The sequence below is a fragment of the Mastigoproctus giganteus genome, chromosome 7, assembly GCF_048544385.1.
Source record: "Mastigoproctus giganteus isolate SK-2022 chromosome 7, ASM4854438v1, whole genome shotgun sequence".
NCBI lineage: Eukaryota > Metazoa > Arthropoda > Arachnida > Uropygi > Thelyphonidae > Mastigoproctus > Mastigoproctus giganteus.
In genome coordinates this window covers 222,900,185-222,922,887 of record NC_143581.1, presented here as the reverse complement: position 1 = coordinate 222,922,887, position 22,703 = coordinate 222,900,185, and the positions used below count along the sequence as shown (strand labels likewise).

The window sequence follows — 22,703 nt, the reverse complement described above, 5'->3', positions numbered from 1 at the left end:
AAGAAATATTGTTCTGGGTTTAGGCATAAATGGATGTCAGATGAACTAATGAGACTCGTGACAGAGAAGAAAAATGCATCTAAATTATTAGACAGCACAGAAGCTTTGACTTGGTCACAAAGGAACTGGATGAAAAAAAATAATTTTGATATCATATACTCTGATTTCAGAAAATCTTTTGATGCTGTTCCACATGGAAGACTACTGTACAAATTGGATCAGTATGCCATTAAGGGCAAGTTGCTGCTATGGATAAAAGGATGGTTGAGTGGGAGAAGACAGTGGTTATCAGTGGACACTGCTCTTCATGGACTAATGGTATTAGTGGTTTTCCCCTGGGTTCGGTGTCGAGCCCATTGTTTTGTATATTTATCAGTGATATTGATGAAGGTATACCAAGCTTAATGTCAAAGTTTGTAGATGATACAAAGGTTGGGAGGGTTGTTAATAACAGTAATGACAGTATGCTGCTGCAACAGGATCTGGAAAAGTTGGACAGATGGGCTGAGAAGTGGCAACTGAAGTTTAACATTGACAAATGTAAAGTACTGCATATAGGCAGCAGTAACACCAGGGAAATGTACCAACTGGGTGGTGTTACACTCAGGGTAGTGGAGAATGAAAGAGTCCTGGGGGTAATTGTGCAGTCAGATATGAAGTTTTCTGAACAGTGCAGACAGGCTGCCAGAGGTCATGTGGTCTTGTCAATGATATACTGGAATTTTACAAGCAGGGGTAAGGAGGTGATTATCCCCTTGTATAAGGCAATGGTCAGGCCACACCTTGAGTACTGCGTTACAGGACTGGAAGCCTCATTTTAGGATGTAGAGTTGCTAGAGCATGTATAGAGAAGGGCAACAAGACTGGTGAGGAGAACAAAGTGGTGCCCTTATGAAGAAAGGCTTAAGTTCTTCAAATTGCAGCATCTGGAAACTAGACACCTGCGAGGCAATCGGATTGAGGTGTATAAGGCCTTGAATGGATTGAGCAGGCTCAATGCTGATGGGATTATTCCTCTTGCCCAGATTACAAACCTGAGGGGGCATAAGCTGAAATTGAGGAAAGACGGTTGTCAAATAGGTGTGAGGAAATTTAACTTTAGCCAGTGGGTAGTTGATTGCTGGAACAAACTTCCATCTGTTGTTGTGGAAGTTGATAGCTTAAATAAATTCAAGGCAGAACTAGACATTCATTTGGAATGAATGGATCAGTGAAATGGGCAGGGTTTTTTTTTTTTTTTTTTTTTTGTTGATGCCGTATAAGCTTGATTTCTTGCATCATATGCCTATGCTAATGTTAAACTGTGTGTTACATACTCACTCAAGATAGTAGAGAACAAAAAATTTGGGTGTTTTGTCAATGACATACAGAAATTTTTCTAGTAGGGATAAGGAGGTAATTATCCTGCTATAAGGCACTGGTCAGGAATACTGCATACAAGTCTGGAATTCTAATTTTAGAAGGATGTGCATCTATTGGAATAGGTGCAGAGTAGAACAACAAGATTAGTGAGGGGAAAAGGGTACTCTTACCAAGAAAGACTGGTTTCTGTGAATTGCACAGTCCATAAACTAACACCTGCGAAGGTCAGATTGAGGTTTTAAAGCTTTAAATACATTGATAGCTAAATGTTCATGGCATCTTTACCTGGCCCAGATAACACTTGCAAGGGATCATAAATTTAAATTGAGGAAGTATGGTTGCAGGATAGTTTGTATAAATTATATTTTAGCCAAAAGGTATGATTGCTGGAACAAAATTCCATCTGATGTTGGAAGTGGGTTGTTTGAATAAATTTAAAAAAGAATTAGACAAATTATTAGAGGGGTTGGTTATGTGGATTTTTTTCTTTTAGCTAATGCTGTATATGCTTGCTTTCTTGCTTAATTTGTCACTATGCTATATATATACTGTATAGTTATTCAACATGAACATTGGTCAGCTTCATGAAAAAGCATTTGATGAAAGAGAAGGCCTAAAGTATATTCTCTGTTACATCATAGTGGTTTTGCTACTTGTCATTCATTTGGAGGAACTCAAAAAAAAAAAAAAAAATCTTCAAATCACAGCTGTACTTAACTGGTCTTGGGTGGTACGAGTAGGATTCCTCAGGAATTATTCTGAAATAATTCATGATTTCTCATCATGAATTATTTAAGCCTGCACAATGTGCTGGCTTAAAAACACAGAATAATTCATTGGCCCATGAATACTCACTTAACAACAATACACAACAATCCTAAAGAATTCATTCACTGTACCCTTAGTATCTAGTGTGTCACAGATGAGGTATTAAAGTGATATGCAGATATTGTAATAACCGTATCTAAGGGAAGGGAATAGCACAACTGGGGGAAAGGATAATTTGGGTTGTGAATGCTAATTAATAAAAAAAAAAAATTGTAAACAAATCTCTTGACTTTTAATGTCATGTTGTACATTATTATTACTTTTTCACAACATTTATGCAGCAATTAATATAGAAAATATAGTTTCTGACAAAATATTTTTCTTTTGTTTCAGGAATCATGGTAACTGTTCCTCGAGGTGCCCTTAAGAAAGGAAGTGCCAACATTTATGTTGCTGTTTTAAGAGATGACAAAGATCGTCCTAACCTTTCAGGTAACATTTAAATTTTTTTTTATGGTTGTTTTTGGTGTTATAGTCAACATATAGGTTGTTAATCCTATATGTTGACTTTTTAGGAAATTGTGTTAAAACCTGAGGTCTGCTGTATATGAGGGAATTCTCAAATTTGTGATAGTTATGTCTAGTTTAGCGAGCGCGCGCGCGCACACACACACACACACACACACACACACACACACGGCACTTCCAGTAATTTCCATGACAACAGTCATATTACACATGGCATTGATGATGGAGGACTGGTGTTAATGATTAAAGAAAACTAAGAGTGGAAGATGTATTATTGATGATCTGAATTCAGATCTAAATTTCTGATCTTCATAACAGTTTCTTATGATATCTCAAAAGGCATTGTTTCATGAAATTGTGAATTGTAATGTTTCTGCAGTATCATACAGTAGAGGGCAATTCTTTGTTATACTGTGGCACCACATGGTCTTGTGCTGCCACAAAACACATTGCCCATTGCAAATTGTGGGGCCAAAAATCTGGCTATCATTATTAATTCAGTATTCATGCAGTTACAGTGAATAAGTATAGCCTTTTAGCTTTGGCCATCCCAAAGATAAATACAAATTTTATTGTTTAAATTATACCATAGGCGAGCTCTTATGTAAAGTGGAAAGAAGCTTTTTCATAAAGCTTCTTCCACTAAATTCAACACAGTAAGTGCTAGTGTTCATATATTGTTAATTAATCATTTGTAAGAATCCATAACATGAATTTTTATATTTCCAAGAATATTTCATATCTAATTTTTATGTACTTTTATTTTTATAAATGCAAAGGAAGAGAAGAATCAAACAGTAATCTAGTTGAGCCATTACTTTTCATAAATATGTCAAAATTTAACTCATAATGTGAAATTATCTGTTGGAGGAAGGAGAAGTCTTCAGAGTATTTTTTTTTTCCTCTAAATTTGCGATGCTATGACAATTTATTTCCTAAATAAATAAACAAAACAGCCATTTCCATGAGAGAAGTTTAATTGTCATTTATTTTAATGGAGTATCCAGAGTTAGCTTGAGGAGGCAATCAGTGAATGCACCACATTGGGGCACCTCTTGAAGGGGGGGGGGGTCACATTTGAGAGCATTAAATTTACTCTATTGTATTGAAAAATCATACTTCTAAAGTAGAGCTCTAAATGGAAAATTTTACAAAATGCAGTGCTTTGTAGGATAATATGTACAGAAGGAAGTTTCGAGACATCAATACATAGTAAACTGCAACAGTATTCTGGCATCCATTCTGAGCCCTGTTTGAAAGTCAAAAGAGAAATATTCATAAAGCTTCTTCCACTTTGACTTCAACACAGTCAGTGCTAGTTGTTTGGATATTTCAATTTATTCATTTGTATGAATCCATAACATGAATTTTTATATTTCCATGAATATTTCTTAATGAATTTTTATGTGCATTTCATTTATATAAATGCAGTGACAGAAGAGGAGCATGTTATATAATACTGATACCTGATAATTGTATAGTGAAAAATTGCTAATGAAATAATGAGTCACAAAATGAATTCTAGCAACTAGTGAATTTATTTTTCAAATTAATATAATTAATTGTTTGGTCTGATTTCATAATTAGGATTGTTCACTCAGTGTAAAATTATTTATAATTATTTTTTTAATTTATAATTATATTTATTATTTTATTTATATTATATACACTGTTGCCAACCCTTAAAATTTGGAATAATAAATCAAACTCATCATCCATATCAGGAATAGGTATAAAAGCAACTCTGTTCATGCTAGTAATATGATAACTGATTAATAGTGGCTGATGTAACCACCAAATGAAAATGTCATAGCACTGCTACAGCCAAGCAACATTTGGATGGACTGTAGAAGCTGATGGGAAGGTGCTCAAAATGGTGGTCACGACCAGGTTTAGACATGAAGCCCTAAGCAGTATATGAAGAAGCCCTAAAATATGTAATTATAGAATTTTATCCTCAATAAAGGAAAGGCAAGACTTCAGGTCATGGCTTATTTAGCTTATATACCTAAATACAGCACTGAGAGTGGTATGTAGATGCCATCAGTCTTCATTGTGGAAGACCACACACACACTGGTATTAATACAAGAACAGTAAGTATTATCTGTATGGTATTGGATTTTATGGAAGAACTGCAGCACACAAGCAATGTCCCAGCATCAACTTGTCTGGTTCACAGTCCCTCGTAATTGGTGCTTTAACATTGGAAAACTGAGTTATAGAGTGATGGATTGTAGTACAGAGTTTTCTGATCTGATGGCCATGTTTTAGTCTGGATGTGTGGAGAATATTTACCAGTGTCATCCTAACTGAAATTTGCTGGAGGTGCTGTCACTGTCTGGAGTTGTTTCCCATGATTTGTATTAGACCATTGGTCATTTTTCCTGGAAAAGTGAATGCCGTACAGTACATTAACACTCTTGACAATTCTGCTCTTCCTATACTGTAACAGCATTGTTGGGAGGTCCTTTTCTGCTTTAGCAACACACACACACACACACACACACACACACACACACACACACACACACACACACACACACACACACACACACACACAATATTACATAGAATGTAGTGACTTGGTTTTTGAAGGCCATGGGCATTCAAAAGTTTCATTGGCTTCTGCACTCATGTGCAGAGTCCAACCTTAACTCCATTAAGCACATTTGGGACAAACTGGCATATCATCTTTGGGCAGGGCCAAACACATTAAATGTTGTATCAAAAAAGGTTTTGTGAAACAGTGTCTGGTTACTTTTGGAGGTTGGTCAGGGCTACCCTTCAAAAGCAACCAGACAACTCATGTGCTTAAAATATAGAATATATTAATCTTCCTATTATGATTGTTGTTTCATAATTTTTTATAATAAAACAATTTCTAAAAATTGTTACTGACTTTAAAAATTGTTTAACAGCTCATTAATTTTTAACCTAGAATTTGAATAGCTAACATCTGGACATTTTCCTAAATACGGTGCTGTTTCTTGTATTCTCTCTATCTTGCAAACTCTTCTGACTGTGTGGCCGAGACAAATTTATTAATAAATTAAAGCAAATAAATTAAAACAGAATTTATTTGTAGTTTGGATATAATGACACTTCCCCTCACAACAAGTTTTAAGGGAATTTTATTTTTAAGCAAACACCATTCAAGATGCCCTAGTACTATATCGGGACATTCTTTTGGCTGAACGTTAATCCATGACTAGCTTATAAAATTTCATTAATCAGAAATACATGGCATTAAGTGCTTTTTTTTTTTATCATTATCAAAATTTTAAATTGTATTCATTTGTTTTTGTCATTATTTTAAAGTTGCCATTTTAATTTTCCAGATCAACAAACTATGCTCAGTCCAGTGATTCAGTTAGGTCCTCCTGGAATTCTGTTTAATAAACCAGTAATTGTCAGTTTTCAGCATTGTGCCAGTGTAAAGCAACCAGAAAACTGGAATATTAAGGTGTATAACAGTGACATCCCTCTTGAAGATGAAACTCCAGCATGGAAGGTATAATTTCAGTATTTCTGATATATATACAGTAAACATCAATTTAATCAGTACTGCGGATTATGTTCAAAGTATTTTAAACATTCACAGGATTTTTTTTTTTTCTTTTAATTCAGATATAGTGGTTCATTATATCAGAAACTGCTTGGACATAATTCTTAGTTTTATCATTGATGTTTTACCTGCAAAATATAAATTTACAAATTTTTGTTATAAATATAGTTTAATATCAGTGGCTCTCAAATTTTCCAAATTAAGAAAATGTACTTTTGTCATGAAAATATAATTCTTACATCTACTACTACCAGATACATTTCTGAAATATGTGATCACACAGATGATCCACAGAGTTAATCTTAAGTTTAATAGATTATATATATATTTTTTCTTCATGTGGATAAAGCAGTAGTGGCAAATGATGCAAGAAAGCATAATTTGCCACTACTACTTTACTTCTACTTTTTACTTCAGTTTTTTTTTTTTAATCTACTCCTTCCTTGAATTTATTAAAACCATCCACTTCCATAACAACAGATGAGAGCCTGTTCCAACAATCAACCACCCACTGGCCGAAGGCAAACTTCTACACATCTATCCTGCAACCATCCTTCCTCAACTTAAATTTATGCCCCCACCTCACGTGTGTAGTCTCAACAAGAGGAAGAATGCCATTCACATTCAGCTCACTCAGTCCATTCAAGGCTTTCAACACCTATCAGATCACCCCACAGGTGCCTAGTTTCCAGACTCTGGAATCCAATCTGGTTGCCCTTCTCTACACCCATTCCAGCAGATCTATACCCTTCCTAAAGTGAGGCCTCTATACCTGTATACAATAGTCAAGATGCAGCCTAACCATGTTCTTGTACAAAGGGATAATTGCCTCCTTATCCCTGCTGGCAAAGTTTTTTTTGTATATGATTAACAAAACCTCATGAGCTGTCCTGGCAGCACTGAGCAGTCTGCACTGCTCAGAGAATTTCTTATCCAACTGCACAATTACCCCATGTCGTTTTCATTTTCCACTACCCTGAGTGTAGTACCACACAGTTGATAAGTTACTCTGGGGTTACTGCTACCCTTATACAGTGCCTTGCATTTGTCAGTGTTAAACTTCAACTGCCAGTTCTCAGCCCATCAACTCAATTTTTCTAAATCTTGTTGCAGTAGTTCACCCTTATTACTCTTGTTCTTCTTGAGGTATCTTCCCTTTGTTATGTACTGATATTTCTGTACTTTGTTATTTTGGTTTCATAGGCATTTTTTTCTTTTTGGCCTTTAATAAAATCTGATATTCTTAACCCTCTAGTGGGTGGGTCATAAAAATCCAAGAACAGGTGCATGGTTTACTTCATATATAAGTTATCTGTTTAAAATAGTACACTTAAATTCATTCTTTTTATTCTGACACTATATTAAATAATAAGACTAACTAAAATTATTTTAGAAATAAGAACAGCTGCTTTGCTGTTTAAAAAAAAACAAACAGGTACGTAGGCATGTAATCCAGCGGGCATTGAAAACGATCTTTAGATCGTAACACCATGATTGAAATAAATATGCACTTTTTTTTTTACAATCCTTTATTTATTAGACTGTATTGCAGCTACAGAAATAATAGATTTGAGTTCACGACTGAATACATCATTAATAGTGGTTCCATTGCATGTAATATTTATTGACATATCTGATGATAAATCAAAATTGAAGATTTTTTTTTTTCCCCATAAACTTACAAAATTCCTTTCCATTCTCGGACTTCAGTTGTATGTTGAAATCACCAACAAGTGTAATATGTAAACAATCAAGTGGATCAGTTAATTTTGCTCCTTCAAACAGATAAGGCACTAAATTTTTATATATGAATTTACAGATGTTGGTTACTGTTCCAAGGGATGTAGATTGCAATCATGAAGATGAGTCATTATTGAAATTACACGCTGATTCACAAATATTGCCAATTTTTATTTATCACATGTTGTGCAAAGATGTGCAATGTACAAATAATAGTCAAATCTTTGTGTTGGTATATAGCTTCACTGCCACTATGAACATCGGGTCTTTTGTATTGAGTCACTCAATGATGACAGCAGTACATGATCATTGTTATCTACCCAAGTTTTACTCAAAACTAATATTTTGCTGTTGTAGGGCGGAGTTGGTTTTGTCTCATGAATGACTACATAAACTTTGTACATTCAATGATGTTATCAAGAAATCTCTGTTATGAAGGAAATTAATCTTGTAATTCACTTTATAGAAACATTAGGTTATTCTTTTTTAAACAATCTATTTCTGTAGAGAGTTCAACATTGCTCATTCCCTTTCCATGGTAGAATGTGAAATCATTATGAGGATTGGTTATATATAAACCCTCCAATGAGGTCACAAAAGATAATGCTACATATACAAGTTGCTGTTGGTAATCTTTCTCACAACTGTATACCATTTCATCAAAGGTAACCCCCCCCCCTTGAGATTTATGTATAGTTAAAGCACATGCAGACACCAAAGGAAATTGTGCATGTCAATCGTCTATTATTATTAAACAGAATCATTGTTGACCATTTAACAATAGGCATGCATCCATATGTACAGATTTATTTTTCATATGTTGCGACTGAAGATTGCCCAATTTTTGTCTCGAGAAATTTCATCCATACTCATTTGACAGTTTCATCTTCTTTATACTCTATACAATCTAATGTACCAATCACACCATTTACCATTCCATTTACGATGTATATATTTGTGGTAATCATATATGGTTTCTCCTTTAACAATGAAAGTATATGTGAATGTGGGAGATCTGCTGTTTCAGTCATTGCCATTTTATGAATTTTATTTCTCATACTCCTCAATTGTTCAGAATTATATCATTGTTCACATCCTGGGCAACAACTTTGTATTATAGTCATCAGAAAATTTATAAGTCAAGGTTTTCTTTCATTCACTATATTCTCTCATACGTTGTACAGCAGTTTTGGATGTAGACTGGGTGGTCTTGGGATTTTCCTCTTCTAATTTCTGTTTTTTACATTGGCAATATTCTTTCATAAATTGGGCTGGGTTTTTTTGACAGGGGTTGAGAGGTCTCAATTTTTCTTCTAATTTGTTTCTTACATTGGTGATATTCTCATATGTAGGGCTGCAATTTTAGCTGGAGGCCATTTATGTTTACTGTTGTTATCATATATACTTTGCCAAAATGCAGTTGTAGTGCATTTCTAAAAATCTTTTCATAAATCTTTTTTTTTTTTTTTTGTTTCATCCACCAGTATATTATACCCTCATGGTAGCCTTCCTTCTACATTTATAGTAGAATAAATGGGCAAATAAGAGTTTGACTGGTTATCCAATAGTGCAATCCATACTCCATGAAAAATGTGTCACTGATATGTCTCAAAGTTGATTGCTTTAGTTCAGTCTGCTCAGCTAGTATATATCTTAGTTGCAGCTGCTTATTTGCCCTGCTGCCATTATTTCATTCTTGAGCTGCTATAAATTTAGTCTCTGAAAGAAACTAAAACACTACTTTTGTCATTGTAGGTAAAAATGTTTTATTATTGTCAGTACAAATTTTGACATCTTGGAAGATAATCTGTCTCAGTAGGCTCACAGAAAAAGATCTTTTTGGAATTAAATTTCTAGTAGGTGCACAGAAAAGTCATACAAGAAGGTATGCTGTTGTATTGTAAGAAGTGTTTTATATTTTTGAAAAAAAAAAACAAAAAAAAAAACAGGAAATAGTTTAAAGTAATATATTAAACATTTTTTATATATATATATATTCCCCCCAAATTCTGATTACCTTGCTTTCAGTGCACAACATCATGGAGTGAGAGAAATATCAAAACTGAAACTAAAGCTCTATGGGAAAGTTATATGCAGATGGGCAGCACTGATAATACAGCAGTTAATTTTTAGTTAAAAAAAAAAAGAAGAAAAAAAAAGTTCAGTGATGAAGATCAAAACGAAGACAAATATTGGGCACAGTAAAATTCACACTGACACGATTTAATATTTATTATGACATTTAAATGTAACAGGAATTTAAGTAATAAAGGCAAAAACACATTGGGATATGTTTTGCCTCAAAGTACCCCTGCTGAGTATTAAACTATTTCTCATCTTTTCAAAAGTTATTTAATGGTTTAAAATTTTCCTAGGAACCTGCTTTTAAAATTCTTCAGTGTCTGTTTCAAGGATTAAGGGTAGTATCTGAATAAATATCTAATAAATAAAAAGGTAAAGTGCAGCCATTATCAACCTACTGCAGGATGGAAGCCTCCTCAACAATTCATGCTGAGGGAAATGGACCATAATCCGCCACGCTGGTCCAGTGTGGGTTGGCAGATCGACCATATTCAGCAGTCAGGGGCTTAAACCCCGGTCTACTCAAGGAGCGTGTGTTACTGCACTCTGGCTCCTGACCACTCGGCTACGGAGGCCTAAATATCTAATATAAAAACTTAAATCAGTGAAATTGATCTTGATGCTGTTAGTTTTTCAGCTCTAGAGATTTTTTGGGGGATTATATGATTTTACCTTACTTGTTTGGCAAGTTATTCTTTTAGTCTTTCTTTTTTTTTTTTTTTACATTAAAAAAAAATTAAATGGATACAGTTGAAAGACAAATAATCAGAAATTGTGTTATAAAATTTTTGTGTATTTTTTTCAGACTCTGTTGACATTAGGTGAAGAAACAATTAATACTCCTGTGTACTGTCAATTAGATGAACAGTGGTGCCATTTAATCACAGATCAGTTGTCTCGCTATGTTCTTGTAGGAGAATCTCTTCCAGGATGTAAAGCCATTAAATCTCTAACTCTGGCTGCATTTGCTCCATCTCTTCATTCATCTGTTGACTATAATATTAGACTGTACTGTGTTGAAGGTACCAAAGCAGCCTTAGAGGTTAGTATTATACGGAGTTGAAATCATAATGTTGTATTAACATATCTTAAAACTAGACCATCTTACAGATGTGCTGTTTGCACAAATACAGAAATATAAAAGCAAGAGTAGAAATTAATACACAGGTTGATCATTTAATTTGTAGAATGGACCTACCTTAATTTTAGTTTTCATTGCTGAGATCTGCCAGTGCTCTCTTTGAAATGTATACACTTTTGCCATCGATGAACCCACTTATAGAAGCATTCCTGCAAGTCACTTCTTGATAAGCCATTTTGATTGTCTTTGTGGCAACAGATTCTCAACCTTCCTTAATGCACATGTGCCACCTTGAAAATTGAAGTTTTCTTCAAATATCTGTCTCTGTAAATCTCCTGATTTCTCTCATACCACATTGAACAATATAAAACAATAGAACATTGTTCAGTCTTCGAATCTTCCACTATGCAGTTCACAAAGTGGTTCATGCTAATAGTGCATAACTTAGAGCCACTTAGCAACTATCAGATAACATGTCAGAACTTGCAACTGTGTCAGCATATTCTTGGACATACACTCTCCTGCCATCTGCCAGCTTGCTGAAAATTGAATGGTTATATGGTGGTGCTGCCATCTCTGGCAGCACCACCATATAACCATTTACAGCACCACCATCAAGCAAAAACCCATCTGCAAATTAAATGGTGAGCCTGTGTAACTCACGGATAGAAGTGTGCAGTTTACATTTGCCCTCTTTAGCTTCTGGCATTTTATTCTTGTATAGATGTGATTCTATTTTTATTTTTTAATAAGTTGAATAGATGGAGGTTCCCAAAGCATAAACTTGGGAATCTCCAGTCAAACTCTCCCCTGGTGACATTTAAATAATGTCACTTTTTTTGTGACATAGCCACATCCTTTAGAAAGATTGCTGTCTTTTTGCAGGGAGTCTACCAAGTAGAACAAAAGCTAGGAGGTGCCCTTCTTGACCAGCCAAAATCTATGATAATTCAGGATGGTGGTGCTAATCTTTGTTTGTGTCTAGAAGATATGGGACCTGGATGGCGTTGTAAACCTGGTGCTAATTATCAGGTATAAATTTTAAATAATTATAAATTTATTTTATGGAATATAATTTGTAGTATCATCATGAGCTATAAGATGTCTTTACACAACTACAGTCTGTCCTCGTATAGCACGATAGTTGCGTTCCTAGAAATCCTCGTGCAATGCAAAATCGTGCAATATAAACAACAGGCCCTATGGGAAAAGTAGGGTTAGGTGCCGACCACCCAAGATTGAACACACATTTGGAATCAAAACATTACCAAACACAATAAATAATCGGGCAATTTTAATCGTTATAAAATACGTAAGTATTTTATAACGATTAAAATACGTAATAAAAATATTATATTATAATAAAGTATTTTTAGTATTTTTTAATACTAAAAAAGTATTTTTTACGAATAAAATACGTATTTTATTCGTAAAAAAATTATTATATTAAATAAAATAGTCGTAATAAAATACTTGCGTATTTTATAATACGTAAGTACTGTATAAATTATAATACGTAAGTCGTAATAAAATATTGCTAATGCTTTTGCTTCTATCGTAAGAAAACTTGCTTTTTGTTTGATTTTCTATCCAAACAGATGACAGCCGTTCCATCTCTTCCAATTCTTGTGTCTTAATCTAATGGATTTTAATTACACTGAGTTGTTTTTATTTTCTCTGCATTCTTTGTAATTCTTGGCGTTGCCTGATTTAGGTGTATAGCACGTGCAATATCACATGGCCTTTCATTTCGCTCAAAGCGTTTCACAATTTCATATTTTTTCTCTATCGACAGAGGCGGACAGAAGCCTTACGGGGGGAACCACGGTGGGCCGGGGGCCGGTGTGATTTTGGCCATAAACCGTAGTATGAGGCCACTATAAATTTTCCCGGTTAAGAATTTTTGACCCAGTCCGCCTCTGTTTATCGATATTGCTTTTTTTTTTTTTTTTTTCCTCTCTGAATCTGCAGTGTCTTAGCCAGGACGCTTCCTTTTCACACCTTTTAAGTATTTTACTAATTTTTAGGGAATAAAGCACAATTACAAAACGAGGTGGCACGCTTGATACACATAAACAAAGCTGCGCGCGTGTAGCAACTGAATAAACAACACAGTAAAGGCCGAGATACACTATTAACACCTCACATTTTACTAAAGCACATTTCTGGGGGTTACTACCATAAAACAATAAAAACAAATTACAGTTGCGTTTCTGCTAGCGAAATCTGTTATAAACTGGTAGTAAACTCCATCTAATTGCATTTGCTATTATATCGATAACTGGAATTGTGTTGGTTTTTACGTTATTATGGTGAAATGTGTTTCCCCTTTACTGATATAAAACACATAAATACATATTTAGAATCTTCTTCATTCCTATCGTGTTGCGTTCAGTTGGGGTGATTCTGCGTTCGACTGCCATTTCTTGTAAACACAAAGGCGAATCGTGTATAAGCGAATTCGGTTCGTGTTATATAAGATAACGTTCCCCTATTTATAAATCGTGTATGATCGAATTCGTGTAATGCAAACACGTGTTATACGAGGACCGACTGTACTTGTGATTTTTGCATAATTTCTATGGTTTAACAATTAGTATTATTATATATATTGTAGGAAGAGGGTTAACAAGTAATCATTTTGTGATTGATTGTTTTCAGTTATTTAGTTTTTTTATAAAAGGAGTTGAACATTTTGCAGTATCTAACTTTTATTTATAATTTTGAAAGCTATTGCCATTGCAAAGTCACTCTAAAATGATCTTTTTTTTTTTTTTTTTAATTTTAGAAATCCTTCAGAATACAAATTGTAATATCTATAATTTCAAACAGTACCATTATAAAAGACTTAAAAGAGGCATGCAAGAGTGAGGCTTTTACTGTACTAACACCTTCATAATAAATGCCAGTGTTTGCAGAGTTATATGTTATCACATAACAAAAACAGATGCTATCTGTATTTCAGATAGCATCCATGTGGTTTAGCTTAGCTGTAGCTAAACATTTTTGGCAGGAAATGTATGATTTAAGCCAACAAAATTACTGTTGTTGGCTTAAATCGGTTTACATTCACAGTATTAAGTTTACCATTAATCAAATGCGATTAACTGCACATACCGTATGTGTTTTTTTATTATTGTTGTGCTTTAGGACCCTTGACTTTTAATTATTTAGTACTGACCAGAGATCAAATTTAATAGTAATAATATTTAAATATTAATATTTAGTTAAGTGCACCTCCAAGTATGCTAGCTATTGTAGTCTCATTTGTAAAAGTGTGTTGTATTTACTTAATGCAGATTACTTTTTAAATTTTTAGGAAATTCCATTCCAACATTTATGGAGTGGTCGTCAGAATAATCTTCATTGCTCCTTTACTCTGGAACATGTAGATAGAACGTTACAGACTATTCGTTGTCACATTCTTGTTTATCAGAGAGGTGTTCAAGCTCATCGTCAGTTACTCAGGATCAATACAGACCTCAGAGAGGCAAGTTATATAAATAGTTATTGAATGGCAATTTTATTTATTGTTTCATATGGAAATTCTTGTTTCTGTAAATTGGATCAAATGTATTCAGTTATTCATTGAATAACTTATTCACTGAATAATTTTATTTTTTTGTCTACATTCATATAAAAGCTGATTTCTTATGTAAAAAAAACTCTTCATTGTGATAGGCGAATTATGGATGAAACAGACAATCATAAAAAGTCAAGTTATTAAAAGCTTATATTTTGACTTCTGATAAATGAGTTAAAGGGTATATCCATGCATAATAAACCTGTTTAGATTCCATTTTTTGTATTAAACAATTACAGACATATTCATTACTATATGTACTTCATATAGTAATGAATATTACTACTTCAATTTTTTTTTTTTATGTAAATCCCAAACACGAGAGGTATTAGAACCTATAGTACTTAGTACTGTGCTTGGATTGGAGGTTGAGAAGATGAAAGAAGATATTTGTTGACATTGGACTTGAACTTCTGTAGACTGTAATTTTCAGGAAATATGTATGAAGGAAGGTTGTTCCAGAAAACAGCAGTTGAATGAATAAAAGAGGAAGATGAAAAGTTGGTTCTGCAAGTTTGAAGTTGGACAGTAAATGGATGTTGGCTGGTGGCGGCACGTGTTCGGACTGTTTTGAAAGAGAGCGGGAATTATAGAAGCCAATTCAGAAGAACAGTGCCTATGGAAGTATCTGTAGAAGAGGCATGCAGCAGAAACAGTACGTCTATGAGACAGCAAGTGGAGAGACTCTGTTAGAGATGAATCATTAATTAACCTAACTGCCCTCTTCTGAATGGAATCAAGAAGCCTGAGAGAGGTTTTGGGGGCACCACCCCAGATGTGGGAACAATATTCCATGGCAGGGCGGATTTGCGATTTATACAGAGTGAGCAGCTGTTTGGAAGAAAAGTAATGCCGAGAGCTAAAGAGAAAACCAAGTTTTCTAGATGCAGAGGAAGCAATATTTGTAATGTGCTTGTGCCAAAAGAGATTAGAAGTCAGGGTAATCCCAAAAAGAGATATATCACTCTGTATAAATTGCAAATCTGCCCTGCCATGGAATATTGTTCCCACTACTGGGGCGTTGCCTCCAAAACCTCTCTCTCAGGCTTCTTGATTCCATTCAGAAGAGGGCAGTTAGGTTAATTAATGATTCATCTCTAACAGTCTCTCCACTCGCTGTCTCATAGACGTACTGTTTCTGCTGCATGCCTCTTCTACAGATATTTCCATGGGCACTGTTCTGAATTGGCTTCTATAATTCCTGCTCTCTCTTTCAAAACAGTCTGAACATGTGCAGCCAACATCCATTTACTGTCCAACTTCAAACTCACAGAACCAACTTTTCATCTTACTTGTTTATTCATTCAACTTCCATTTTCTGGAACAACCTTTCTTCGTACATATTTCCTGAAAATTAGTCTACAGAAGTTCAAGTCCAATATCAACAAATATCTTCTTTCATATTCTCAACCTCCAACTCAAGCACGGTACTAAGTACTATAGGTTCTAATACCTCATGTTTGGGGTTTACATAAAAAAAAAAAAAAAGTTGCTTTAATTTACTAAAATACACTATTGTTTCATATTTGAAATTAATTGTGGGTATCTATTAGAATTGACTTTTGCTTCAATGTAGTGAATTTTTTTTCTGTCGAGGAACTCTGTACAGTCCTGTACTACAGATTGTTCTGAAAGTGAAATGGCAATGATAACACTCCTTTTTAAATGAGATTCCTCAACCATCACAAAGTATTTAAGAACATAATTTTTAACAAATATACTATGTAAAAGGCAAACTTAGAGGAAACCTGTTACTCTTTTGTCATTTATTATATAGACAATGCACAAATTGATAAACTTTATCTTAATTTAATTTATCCATTTTAATAAAATTTCAAATGTATGAAAATAAGCATATGTAATTTCTCTCACATATTTTGTGTGTGAGAGAGGGAATTTTCATGTATAATTGAAGATAGTCAGTGTGTGTGTGTGTGTGTGTGTGTGTGTGTGTGAGATTGTAATCATCAAAGATGTAAAATACTGTATACACTTTATAATAAAAGGTGTATATACATTGTCCTCGCATATAACTGATACTCAATTTGGTAGCAGAGAAATATGTATGTATGTTTAATTTTTACTTACCCATAAATCAGTGTCATCATATTGTTAATTTTCAATTTATGCATTACAACTACAGTAAACTCTCAATTTAACGGACTTATAGGGGAGAAGGAGTGTCTGTTAAATCGAATGTAACCTGGTGGGGGCATTTTTTATTGTTCTTAATGTGAAAAAAAGCTTTACAATATACAGTACTGTACAATATAAAATTATGTTGCAATTTGGCCTTTGATTTACGGATATCGGAAACAATTTTTTTTTTTTTTTTTTTTTTTTTAATGCCATAAATTTCACAGACATGCTACTGAGATCCCTTGTTCTTAATTTCTGTGCCACATTTAAGTTCACATGCTTTCTTTTAACTCCTCTATCACTTAATGACATTTTAAATTGTAAGGATTGCAAAAATTATTTAATAAATAAAGTCATAATTCAGAAATCACAAACACTGTATACAACCTGACAGCTTGAGGCAGACTGAGACTGAAACAAAGCGAGTCGGTAGACCTGCAGTTTAGTGTCCTGATTCACGTTCAGCTCGCAAGTCACCACCTGCTCTTATCTGTAATCTGGGAAAACAGCTATTTGAACAAATTTTCAGAAAGAATAATTTCCTGAATTTGATTATAAAAATAAAAGTAGGTAATTATCAAAACAATAATCGAAATAGATAATTATTATTAATTTTTAATTAATAATAACACTAAAGTTTTGTATAACCTAAAAAAAATAATATGGTCGAGATTAATATGTACATTACTGTATTATTTGTCCGGTCCATGAAATCAAGGGTTTACTGTATATTGAAAAAAGTCCATTTGTACTAGTAGTTTAAATACTTAATTTTGACCTACTCTTTAACTTTATTTTCCGTTGGAACTGCATGACCATATGTATAAAGATGCAGATGAAAGCGGAAAGTAAGAAAGCAACAGTAAGCAAATATCTATAAATGACTACCTAGTTTTTGTTTCAAGTTTTTCTTTTATTAATTAATTCTTTAACCCCCTCCCCCACATATACACATTGCATCACATATCTAAAGTTTCTTGCATGTGACTTAAAATCAAAAATTTATTTTATAGCAGTGACATTGATGATAATGGAAGGCACAATGTACCAGTATTTCATATACTGCTATCTACTGGAGTTACTGTATGAGGCAATTAGAAATTATATGCCATTAGATAAGTTTTAATATTTAATGTATAAGTTCATATCATATACATCATACATTAGGTATTTGGCACCTTAAATTTACTTCATGAGTGGGCAACAGTTATGAATATAAATATGCTACATTTGGCTTCTACCCACATCAATATCTATGAAAAGTAAGCTTTCCAAGTTTTCCTTTAACCTCTTTCATGTTTAAGTTAATATTTTACTATTCATGTACATTTTTCACTAGCTTATAATAACCTTATTTTTTTTCCTAATATAATTTATTTTATAAGCTTATGTTTATTTATTTAAAAAAAATGGGTCAAGAAGGTCCAATTACAGAGATCCACAGGAACAGGTTTTTTTTTTTTTATGCTGTATAATATAAGCTTGCTTTTTTGCATCATATGCCTCTACTAATGTTAACAGTAAAATGTTCATTATTTTAGTATCTTTATCTGTAACTGATATTATCGTAAATTTAAAAAAGTGATATCACTTTTTTTTTTAACTTATACAATTTATTTTTGAATAGTTCACTCCTGATCTATAAATTTAATTATGCTCATTTGTTCATTTTCCTACCTTATACTTTTTTTCCCCCAACTTTGTAATACAGTAGTTTGTGCTCTCTCTCTCTCTCTCTCTCTCTCTGTGTGTGTGATCTAGCTGTAATTCCTTCTAGCCATTCTGGACCATTTCTTTACAATTAATAATAAATATAGAACATACTTATTAAATATGGAGACATCAGCAAATATCTTGGTGCTGCTTAGGTGAATAATCATTACTATGATTATCAACTTATACATAAAGTCTATCATTTTTGAAACTCTTCTGGTAACAGATATTAAGGTGCAAGTTAGTTTCAATAAATAAATTTATGTTTACTTACTTGTAAGTGGTAAAAATAAATAAATTTATCTTTACTATCTATTTACAGAGATAAATTTATTTATTGAAAATAAATTTATCTCAGTATATAGTCATATGCAGTCACAACAGTTTTTAGCATTCTATCCACTTAAGATGCTACTATATCAGCACCAGTAACAATGGGACATACATTTTTTTATTGTAATATGTGTCAACAGTAGGTGTATACATTGTCCCAGGAGGACCACAACAGGTCCTATACTCTAAACAAAATGTGTATTTCACATTGACTACAACATAGTGAAGAAGATTAAAGTATGAAGCTGACTATCGATCCTTCCTGTTTGCAAAGAAATCAAGAATTGATATTCTCTCTAAGTACCTCAGGGGCAAAGTTATGGACCTTTAACTTTGCTATTCCTTTAGTGGCATGGTGTGTTGGTAAATAAAAATGGAGGTATAAAATTGTCTTTGATTTCCTAAAGGATTAAAGATAATTCTCAGATGTTTTGTAGTACTTACTGTACCTCTTCAGTGACTGAATTGCTGTCATTATTACCTTACTACAACCTTCATAGGTGTGTGAACTTGGTGTAACAAAACAATTCAGTTACTAAAGATGTAGTATAGAAAGTATAACAGTACATTTGAGGCTTACTAATCCTTTAAAAATTTTAAAATAGATTTTACTTTATGCAAATTGAAGTGCTTAAATTTCATATCTTCATCTTAAACTTTGTAGCATATATAATAAAAATAAGTTTCTATTTATTTAAGTGGTAAGGAAAACTGCTATGTAAGGTAGCTCAGTGTCTTAAAACAAACTTTGTTTATTAAGAGACTTGTTTCTTTCTTTTATAATAATTAAGCTTTCTGTTGATAGAAAATAGCCTCCAATTCAACACCAGGACAGCCTGTCAGTTCCACTGTATCAAAAGGGGATTCAAATGGTGCAACAGTGGCAGTGGACACTCCAGCTTTCAGGTAAATGGTGTCTTTAACCATCCTATTATATCTAATAAATATTTTAATAAATTCTTATCTATAGTATACCTTGATTTCACTATTTGTGGCAGTTTTTTTTTTTTTTTTGTTTTCATGTGTGCATGCACACAGTTGGCCTGGATAAATTTAAATTAATGACCAACTGGAATTATTTCAATTACAGGGAAGATGTACACTGGTTACACATGATAAACATTTAGGCTGTTTTCATACATTTATCTTTACTTTCATACCTGTAAACTAGAGTACACTTGGTCACTTTTTGGCAATGGGAAAAGTAGAAATGGTTCCCATTCTAATCTTAAGATTGAATTAGGCAAAGTACACTAGTATTCAAACTTATATTGACATAACTAATTGTGAACCTTCTACTTTACATCATTGCCAACTTCAATTTAGCATTAATAGAGGCATATGATGCAAGAAAGCAAGCTTATACAGCATCAACCAAAAAAAAAAAAAACCCACTCCCATTTCACTCCTCCATTAGTTCCAAAAGTTTGTGCAGTTCTTCCTTGAATTTATTTAAGCTATCAACTTCCCCAACAAGTTGCCATGATATTGCACTACTTCAAATAAGTAACGTTTCACCTAAAGGAGAAGACTAATGTTACTTATTCTCAGTGGATACCACCACACAGACAGCACCGTTTCCGGGCTATTTGGCCCTTAGAAATTCTAGACTTATACATAGTCTAGACTTTCTCGCAGCCTGAGGCATAAGCCCTAAATGCATTATAGTCTTAATACATCATACACCATCAGGAATCTCTCATATTGTGGAGTTATACTTCACAACTGTTTTGCCATCATTGTATCACTTGGGTACCTACCCACCCACCCACCGAAGAAGGGCCAAATATCCCTGAAACAGTGCCGTCTGGGTGGTGGTATCCACTGAGAATAAGTAACGTTAGTCTTCTCCTTTAGGTGAAACGTTACTTATTCGAAGTAGTGCAATATCATGGCAACTCGTTGTGAAGGTATTCACAATATGAGATATGACTTAAAACGATGCCGCCTTTGCAAATATTTTGCTAATTTAGAATTGGCTGTGTATTAATGATGCATTTGCACTTAACCTATACATAGTCTAGACTTTCTCGCAGCCTGAGGCATAAGCCCTAAATGCATTATCGCTATCAACTTCCACAATGACAAATGGAAGTTTTATCCAGCAATCAACCACCCATCACCCATGCCAACTGGATGCACTGCCTTAGATTTAATAAGCTTCTTAACTAAGAGCACCTCTCCTGACCTGTTTATCCTTCCTGTATACATTGTACTCCCCCATATTTAAAATCAGCATCACTTATGTCTGACTGGCACCACGTTTCCATTATTCCTAAAATGTCTGCATTTGATGATTTAATCAGTACTTCAACTTTATTTACAGTGCTCCTAGCATTAGTATACATGCACATGTTCTTACTCTTCGTTACCCTAATGCAGCCCAGCCCATGTATTTATTTATTCCATGATGACCCACAGCAGGGCCTAAAGTCTCAGCCACCTTGCTTTCCAGGCTGCTGCATGTACCAATAGTATCAGTGCAAGAATCACTTTTGCCTTTGCCTGTGGCTCTAGTTAAGCTATTAGTCTGTGTATCCCCCCCCCCCAAGCTAGCAGTTTTCCAACCTACCTAGCACTGCTTCGATAGCATCAGCAAATATTCTTGCACCCTTTTTATTTAAGTGTATCCCAACCCTGTAGAAGCAGTCTCTCCTATCAACAATCTCAGATTTTGCTGAAAAAATTCTACCCCCATGAGCCTTGCACAAGCTCTCCAGAGCTGAATTCATTGATCACCCACCTCCCTCCTCTCTACTCTCAACATATACTCCCTCCTATCATACCTGGGCAGAATTGCAGACATTTACAAATTCAATCCTAACTCATGACTTTTTTCCAACATTGTCCTGTATTGTCTAAGTCCTCAGATCTACTCTTAATATCATTAGTGCCAGCATTAGTAGAGGCATATGATGCAAGAAAGCAAGCTTATGCAGCATCAGCCAAAAAAACCCCACTCCCATTTCACCCCTCCGTTCGTTCGAAATACCTGTCTAGCTGAGCCTTAAATTTATTTAGGCTATCAACTTCCACAACAAGGGATGGAAGTGGGTTCCACCAACCAACTACCTGCTGGCTAAAGGCAAATTTCTGCACATCTGTCCTACATCTGTCTTTCCTCAATTTGAATTTATGCCCTCTCAAGTGATTATTCTGAGCAAGAGGAAGAATCCTATTGGCATTGAGCATACTCAAACCATTCAAGGCTTTATACACCTCTATCAGATCACCTCACCAGTGCCTAGTCTCCAGACACTCTAATTTGAAAAACTTAAGCCTTTCTTTGTTACATTCACTAATCTTGTTGCCCTTCTCTGTACTTGTTCCAGCAGCTCTACATCCTTCTTGAAATGAAGCCTCCAGACCTGTATACAGTACTCAAGGTGTGGCCTGACCACTGCCTTATACAAGGGAATAATCACCTCCTTATCCTTGCTAGAAAAATTCCTGTATATCATTGACAAGACACCATGAGCTGTTCTTGCAGCCCATCTGCACTGCTCAGAAAACTTCATATCTGCCTGCACAATTACCCCCAGGTCCTTTTCATTCTCTACCACTGTCAGTGTAGTACCACAGAGTTGATACGTTGCTCTGGGGTTACTGTTTCCCATATGTAGTACTTTACATTGTCAATGTTAAACTTCATTTGCCACCTCTCAGCCCATCTGCTCAACCTTTCCAGATCCTGTTGCAGCGTAGTGTCCTTAACAACCCTGCCAACCTTTGTATTGTCTGCAAACTTGGACATTAAGCTTGATATACCATCATCAATATCATTTATAAATACAGAAAACAACAATGA

General features: G+C 34.2%; 1 protein-coding gene across 3 annotated transcripts in view; it reads left to right on the top strand.

The window, feature by feature from the left end:
* LOC150083720 (netrin receptor UNC5C-like) overlaps positions 1–22,703 on the top strand; it is a 324,657-nt gene that overhangs the window by 284,601 nt on the left and 17,353 nt on the right. For all 3 annotated transcript variants that reach the window (XM_090378164.1, XM_090378162.1, XM_090378163.1), the window contains 6 exons: positions 2,524–2,622; positions 5,998–6,170; positions 10,852–11,088; positions 12,013–12,159; positions 14,447–14,617; positions 19,701–19,801. In XM_090378164.1, coding sequence (XP_090234290.1) covers positions 2,524–2,622; positions 5,998–6,170; positions 10,852–11,088; positions 12,013–12,159; positions 14,447–14,617; positions 19,701–19,801 — 928 coding nt within the window. The remainder of the gene's footprint in view (positions 1–2,523; positions 2,623–5,997; positions 6,171–10,851; positions 11,089–12,012; positions 12,160–14,446; positions 14,618–19,700; positions 19,802–22,703) is intronic.